Source organism: Macrobrachium rosenbergii, chromosome 21, assembly GCF_040412425.1.
Source record: "Macrobrachium rosenbergii isolate ZJJX-2024 chromosome 21, ASM4041242v1, whole genome shotgun sequence".
In the NCBI taxonomy this organism is placed as follows: Eukaryota; Metazoa; Arthropoda; class Malacostraca; order Decapoda; family Palaemonidae; genus Macrobrachium; species Macrobrachium rosenbergii.
In genome coordinates, this window is record NC_089761.1 from 57,745,162 (window position 1) to 57,753,830 (window position 8,669).

The window sequence follows — 8,669 nt, forward strand, 5'->3', positions numbered from 1 at the left end:
TTTTGTCTATTTTTTTTTTTTTTTCCTTCGATTGTATTGAGTATAGGAGGTGACTTTTCGTAATTTAATTATGTTTTATTTGTGATTTATGTCCAAGTTCATTGGTGTTTTCCTGGCACTTGTATATATATGAGTTTTTATAACTCCAGTTTTACATTAGAAGTGTTCAGGTAACTGGATATGTCATTTTAGTCTTGTTAAAATGTGTTCAGTTGAGCCACTTTTTTATCGGGAATTCAAATGCTTCCTAAAATTTGGTTCACTAATTCATGTTTTTACTTTTACGTTTGGAGGGTAATCTTTATGGTGAAGGAACCAGGTCAGGCATGACTGCCCAAAATAAACTCGGCCACGGCAGGAAGTGTCAAATTTGATATAGAAAACGCAGTAGCAGCCAGATAATTTATATTCTAGAAGTGAATCGCTTGCAAGACTGATCAGTAAGTATGACCATTGAGTTCCTTATCTCTCTCTCTCTCTCTCTCTCTCTCTCTCTCTCTCTCTCTCTCTCTCTCTCTCTCTCTCTCAAGTAATATCGTCTAATCATGGTTAGATCTTCGTACCTGACAAGGAGAGACACCATGGGCACGTTCCCTATTAATCCAGTATGCCTCAGTTGATTTGAAGGGGCAGATTATGTACCTAGTTGTTCACTAATTGTTGTAAGTCGAATCTGGGATGGAGGTAGAGAGAGACAGAGAAAAGAAGACGAAGGAAGATATAATAAACGTGAATATCAAGTACTCGGCCAAAGTTAAGTACTCGGAGGTCCTAGACGAGGTAACTTTTATCCCACGAGATGATTATTCATGAGATGTTCTAACTATCTGTCTCTGTATCTTCCTCTTGCTCTCTCAGTGTTTGTATTTGGACATTTTTATGTTTGTGGGCTCGTGTGTTTAAAGTTAATATGATAACTTACCCTAATATTACCCTAATGTATAAAATATTTTTCTTTAAAATTAAAATTCAACTGCTGATTATGTTTTGTACAATAAAAAACAAAGGTTTATCTGAAGCTGAGAGCTGAGAGGAACCTTACGCACAAACCCGCCAAGAATTAAAAAAAAAAGTTTTCAAAAAATTTACTTCGTGCCGCGAGTTTCGCCCAATTACAAGGTTTTAAAAAATAATAAGCTCCCGTAGCTGATATTGTGTATTACAGCTGCATATAATTGATTGTATGTGTGTGTACCTACATATGTGCAATGCCTTGTTTTGATAATTATTTACAGAAATAACGATGCTTATTCAGATGTTCCACTAACATATTTTCTTTCTTTACAGGTACGTGTGAAAATCATGTTGTCGTGTTTCTTTGACCAGGTAATGTAGCTCATTTGGAGACTTTTCAGAGTACCGTATACTCCTCAGAAAAACAAAGGTCGTACTTGGAAGGTGTATATTTACCTTGGCTATATATACCTATATATATATATATATATATATATATATATATATATATATATATATATATATATATATATATATATATATATATATATATATATATATATATATTCAACTGTTCAGTTTTGGGAAACGTTTATTAGTGAATAATCTGTATGCACGTCTGTATATGTACTTTCATATGCATATATATATATATATATATATATATATATATATATATATATATATATATATATTTTATATATATATATATATATAATATGTATACATATATATAAGCATAATTATATATTTATGTTGCTTCCATATTTCACTGTAGTTGCAATTATATTTACGTATGAAATGAGTCATCCATCTCACTTGTGTAGTTACGCGTACATCGCAATCGGAAAAAGAAATTTCGGTCATGGCCTCAAGCAGATAGATTATAGAATTTGAACTTGATTCGTTCCTTGAAATAAACAGAGGAATCAGTTTTTTTAAAATTCTAATTATGAAACGTTAGGAGAAATGAGCGTCATGTATTCATGAAGAATTAGATACCCGGAAGGGCTGCGGCCACTTTACGATGAAAAATTGTTTGTCAGAACCTGCTTAATAAAGAAAAAAAGGTTTAATCCGGACTTTGATAATAGAGATTAGTGTAGTGATTTTGTAATTTAAGATTTACAAATATTTGTCTCAAGCTTTCAACATGAAAGACGAGCTTACAGATGATTTGTTTTCTTCTTCTTCGTGGTTCCAATTATGAATAGAAATATGATAAATGGAAAAGGGAATTTAGCGGTTTTTGATATATAAGGTCCGGAAGTATTGAGATGAATTATTAATTAAGATGAACAATTTTATTTTGAATACAGTTACATTCTGATGGCATATTTTCTTTCACATAACTATTTATGATTTGTAAGGAACATAACGCTGATTCTGTAATTAGATTACGATCAAGTTTAAAACATATCAGTTTTAATTCAGTGCGGTGGATCTCAGGAGAAAATGGAATATTAGAAAAAAATTTTTCAAGTATGAAGCGCCATTACGTCGTATGTAGACGCTACGGTACCATTTTATATTTATTAAAATATAAATATATAAAATATGTAAGTTAAACAAAATAAAAATGTGAAAACGCTGCATTTGTAAACCTGTTTTGTTCCGTCTAGGAACTATCATGCTCTTGGTAGAAAGAAGATAATTATTGGCCTGCGTTACAGATTAACTTGACGTGTTTCTTAAATAATATTCTATATATTTTCCATAAGTTTTCATCCGTAATGATAAGTTATAGAAACGTCATAGTTAATTCTAATACATTATATAAAGACGAATCGAATGCAGTCGTGAGGTAACCAACGTATATATATATATTTTTTTTTGCAACAAGCAAATATTGTACATAACGGACAACTTGCATCATAGGTCTTGCTTCGTTAGTTTCACGATAATGGTATGTTATACAATACAGCTGCCTTGTTCTGAATTTCATAATACTCTATAATGGATAAACATCCTTATTCCAGTTTGAGAGAGTGATTAAGAAACTTTATTCCAAATTCAGTAACTAATGATTCCAGCCCCAAAAAGCTGTTCGTCCTTGAATCCCTCTGGCAATCTCTTCATTCGTCGTAAATCGATCTATATGATGAAATGTTCCATCGGCAGTATGAAGCAAAAAGGTCGTAATTTTCTATTGTAAATTATTAGGCGCCTGAAAATATCATAGATTAGCGATACATCTGTTATGACAAAAAATAATAAAAGGAAGAATATATCTTTCAACAGAAACTGACTCAGCAAAGTTCCTGTAAACATTTTTTGATGTTTCTTAGGTAATTGCCTTCAGTGGAAAAGTATAAAAAAAACTATCCCTTAAAAGTACATATATATATAAAAGGTTTGAGGATTTATTTTAGCTAGTTCAGTGTCCGTTTTAAAATCCACCAGTGAACGGGTCACGGCAATGCAGCGAAAGTATAGATAAATTAACTCCGACTCTGAAAATGCTAAAAGAAACCCATACAGACAAAGAATGTGTCCTCTCTGTTTTACTGAAGTCGTCGGCCAAAATATTTGTATTTGTTTTTACCGCAGAACCTATGTGCGTAAGAGTCCTTTCCATTTCTCGTGTCTTTATGTGCAGGAATGTTTTTCTCACTTCATTCGAACGCAGAATAAGTTTTCGTTAGGTTTTGGAAATGTCAACGGATGCTGTTCTATTTTCATTTGAACTTTTCATTTTACTTCCGTTATATTTCTCCAGGCTTTATGCTTCTGAACTTAGTATTTTAACAAGATCCTTAATTTTCCTGTCAAGTAGCTCTCTCTCTCTCTCTCTCTCTCTCTCTCTCTCTCTCTCTCTCTCTCTCTCTCTCTCTCTCTCTCTCTCTCTCTCTCTCTCTATGAGGTTTATTTTATGCAAGAACAGGTGGTAGAAATGTGATGAATTATATGAATTTTTTTTAAGAGCAAATGACGAAGACATTTGCATTAGATACTGGAAAGAAACACCATATGGCTCGTATAGATTAAAAGTGAATTCATGTGAAAAGTGTTTGAAGCAGAAAATGACTTCGTTGGTAATGTTATGCATGGCAAACAATACGCAACGTGTTGATATTGGATGCTGACTCTTATTGCGATGTTTGTTTCTATGCCCTCCCCCTACCCCATCTTGCCCCCCCCCCCCTCCCACCGCTGCCCTTCTCCCTCTCCTTTTTACATGTGCAGAAGGGTGTAACAGCATACAGAAATGACTCCAGTCTCCCCTAAGCACACACTTACTTCACATTGCGATTCATTCACTTTTACTTTAAGAAATGTGCAAAATGAGAAGCTCTCTCTCTCTCTCTCTCTCTCTCTCTCTCTCTCTCTCTCTCTCTCTCTCTCTCTCTCTCTCTCTCTCTCTCTCTCTCTTTCTAAAGTACACATGCACTACAAAATGCACAAGATAGCGTTTCTTCTTAAAGAAATGTTCAGTAATGAATTGCAAAGCTCTCTCTCTCTCTCTCTCTCTCTCTCTCTCTCTCTCTCTAAAGTACACATGCACTACAAAATGCATATGATAGCGTTTCGATCGTAAAGAAATGTTCAGTAATAAGTTGCAAAGCTCTTTCTCTTTCGCTCTCTCATGAAGGTGATCGAGACAATGTACATGGGAATCAGAGATGTCAATTTTACCAATTTCAAAATAATTATACCATTTTTAGAGAATATGTATGAAAAGAGTTTTATGGATGAGCATATTCGTAAGGTTTTGTGAGACTGGACATATATGTAAACTTGTGTGAGAATCAGTAGCCTATATTTATCACATTTTGTATGCGTGTTTATAACCGTAAAGTTCTTTACGGATAGATATATTTTTTAACTTCATTCATGTTGAAATCACACTGTTTTTGCTTATATTCATATTCTTCTGCTGACTTTGACCTCGAGTAATTGTGGCGATTTCGAAGGAAGGGAGATATAGCTGTGGCACTGACAACACAATAAGAATGGGATGGGAGAACGAAAGTTTCAAAATGCCTCTACAAAAGTATAATAGATGTCAAATAACCACTGAATAGATTAAGTTCAAACTTTTCCATACATCTAAATCTGAGTTCTGCTTGAAGATGGTCAGTGGATATTAGTCTGTCCAGTTGTTTAATTATTATGGCTATTTTGAATTTTAACTACAGTAAATTTGTCTAAAACAGTCGAAACCTGCTTGGCTTTGTTATAAGGCTGAATATCCTTTAATATTTAAATGAGTGTGGAATCCTCAGAATTGCCCCAGTATATCTTCTTAGGTATTTTAGTGGGAGTTGCTTATTGTAACTCAAAATGCAGTCTCGGTGACCTGGGCTGAAACATTGATCTAATATTTTTTATGGTCTGTTTTGTATGTATACATTCTCTGATTACTGGTACAGGGTTCATAAAGTAAAAGAAAGGTTTACGATAGTAGTTCTATTTATCGGGTAGGTACAGACAAATATAACATGATAACAAGCTATGTGCTATTATAAAAGTCGTCCTTATCGAAAATGGCGGGTGTCGCCAGTTGAAGGAAAAAGATAACCGTAAAAAATGCAGCTTTTTAACCTGTTCTTTTTAGATGAGTGTAAAAATAAGAGGTTTACGTTGAAGAAATGATGTTATGGTAAGGAAATCAGCATTAATAAATTTAGCTTTAGCATTAACATTTTCAGTTTCAACAGTGTTTGTGTATTATAGTCCATGTGGCATCACTGTGTCAAGGAAAAGTTCTCCTGACAGGGTAGTATGATTAATAACTTAAACGTTTGTCTATTCTTTTCGAAATGTGATGTTTTACTGGTATGGAGAAGCTGGTTGGTATCCACTCTTTGGCTTAAAAGTAATGGCAGGGCCTGACTTGTATGGGTACTGCGCCTCGCCATTATAGCTCACGTCAGCTACAAAACCCTTGTAGTGATCGGCTTCGTATTTAACCTGAAATGTAAATGTAGTTATTATTATTATTATTATTATTATTATTATTATTATTATTATTATTTTTATTATTATTATTATTATTATTCACACACCTACACATACACACACATTATGTAAGCACGTATGTATGTATGCACTTAATTGTAATAACCAAATTGCCCGCTTAATTTCTCGAATTTCTCACACTTTTCGGATACGGTGGTCACTGTAAAGCCAGAGATCCGAATACAAGAAAATGAAGAAATTCTGACGTCCGAACCAGAATTCGAACCCGCATCCGGAGTATCAGAACGAAGTCACGTTACCGACCTGACCCACTATGGACGTCAAATTTTCTTCGTATTCTTGCATCTAGATCTCAGGCTTTGTAGGGACAAGCGTATCTTAAAAGTGTGAAGAATTATAGATATCAAGAGTGCGTTGTGGTGGTTATAATGACATAAGCCTTTGGTAAAAAGCGGTCGTTATATATACATACACACATACATACATACATACATACATACATACATATATATATATATATATATATATATATATATATATATATATATATATATATATATATATATATATATATATATATATATATATATATATATATATATATATATATATATATATATATATATATATATATATATATATATATATATATATATATATATATGAGGCTCTGTGTTGCATACGTCATTGGAGGCTATGAAACGGCGTAAGTGAAAGTTTTCTGCACACAGTAATTTAATAGTCACACTAACTGTTAAATTATTTTTTCTATGGAAACAGCCGGTATAAGCGGAAACGGCATGTAAATCTGTAGCGCCTGAGGGAAGGGAAAACATAGCCGAAGATATCTTAGTTTGTTGCATATGAGTATGCAGACACTTCCAGTGAAAAGTACTTCCTGTCCTTACCGTTTGTTTGCGCCCATCCGGGAGTTGGACAGTGTAGGAACCTTGGACGCTCTTGCCATCCGAGTACTCGTTTTGACCGAAATCGGTCCCAGCGTAGTCGTCCTTGACACCATATTGGAAGCTGTACGGCAAGGGCTCCTGTGCAGGAAGTTATTCGCATTTTTATTGGTCTGGTTGTTGTTGGCAACAAGTACTAATATTAATACTGGTCATATTGCTTTCATTGGTAGCTAAGGAACATAGTTACAATCCACGACACTATCGTTATTATTGATCAAACAAAGTTAGGTGATCTTGAAATATAAGATTTTTTTATTAATATTGCATATTTTAGGAAACAGATGTCCTGGAATTCAAATTCTTATTTTGACGTGCTTTTACAGTGAAATTTCCCTAGAATTTTTAAAGATAGAAAGAATTTATGGTTAAGCATGACTACTAGAATTCCCTACCTCTGAAGAAATGCCATCAATAGTGTCATGAAATTGTCGTTTCTATTATTATTATTATTATTATTATTATTATTATTATTATTATTATTATTATTATTATTATTATTAATATACGTTAGTTTGTAAAGGAAAATACCTTTAATCTGACCAGCTAATAACTGTCAGTATCTATTATTTACCTCTTTGTAAGCTGGTTGGTAACTGTTAGATGGAACGGCCGTTGCCACGGTGAATAAGAAGCAGGCAATCACGAACTGTTAAGGAATAAGTAAACATGAAGAATAAATGAATAGAGGAGTAAGTAAAGAAGATATGATTATACTGTTCTACGAGGAAATAAAGACTGACTATGATTTTTATCATTTTTCTTATTACGAATTGTGTCTGTATAATAACGGGCAGAGTTGACAGGAAATTTGGTACTTAGTAATATATATATATATATATATATATATATATATATATATATATATATATATGTATATATATATATATATATATATATATATATATATATATATATGTATGTATATATGTATATATATATACATATATATATATATGTGTGTGTGTGTGTGTGTGTATATAAACAATTCAGATGATATTGTGTACGTTGTTCATTGTCGGTAAATGTAATAAAAATGTTGGACCTAAAATTAGTTTCTTCTAACTCGTAACGGGGTTCCTATACGAGAAGCTTCGTGTGACGATGTTTAATTGTTATCACCTTGTACATGACGTAAGTTCTGTGGGAGGGCGGTGCTGGAGTTGGATGCTGTGTGAGAGATGTGATGAGAGATACTGATGCCTGCTGCCCCATCTGCAGCAGTTTTTATACCTGTCTGCAGACACCCTTCTTCGTTTGCGGCCTTGTCTGAGCCCCTCATCCCTTCATTTTCCTCTCCCATAGGCAAAGATGAATTTTCTAAAGATCCTAGTATTACAGGCGTTGCCCGTCCCCATCTCTGGATTAATCGAGGTATAAATATTAATTTCTTTGTTGTGTTCTTGTTCATTTTGTGTTGATGTTTGGATTTGTTCAAGAGATCCATAATTACCCCGAAATTTTATTTCTTTCGACTTGCTTTCAGAATCGAGATCGAGTGACTACTTGCAATTTTAGGAATCGCAGTTATGTTGTAATTAGTGTTTAACATACACATATGCAGCAAACCAGATGTGCCCGAGGACTATATATGGAGAAAGACGGAGAGAGAGAAGCGTGGGTAAAGCAGATGCAAACGAAGAGAACAAACAATTCAAGAAGCAAAGAAATAGAAAGAGAAGGTCTTTTCTTTAATTATCACTTTCTTCAACAACTTTTCCTATCGTGACTCAGCTCTATCAACACTGGTAACTGATTTCTTTATCAGTCCTTCCTCACTTTTGTTGATCCCTCCGTGCTACTTTAACCTCATTTCGGAATGATAAC

At 33.6% G+C, this 8,669-nt stretch overlaps 1 protein-coding gene across 1 annotated transcript; it reads right to left on the reverse strand.

Moving 5' to 3' along the window:
• Positions 1-5,376: 5,376 nt before the first annotated feature.
• On the reverse strand, positions 5,377-8,072 carry LOC136849635 (cuticle protein 7-like). Its single transcript, XM_067122942.1, has 4 exons — positions 7,965-8,072; positions 7,417-7,491; positions 6,786-6,923; positions 5,377-5,868 (listed from the first exon to the last, which is right to left on the reverse strand). Exons 1-4 carry the CDS (start codon positions 8,055-8,057, stop codon positions 5,728-5,730), a joined length of 447 nt encoding a protein of 148 aa, XP_066979043.1. The 5' UTR covers positions 8,058-8,072; the 3' UTR covers positions 5,377-5,727.
• Positions 8,073-8,669: the final 597 nt, after the last annotated feature.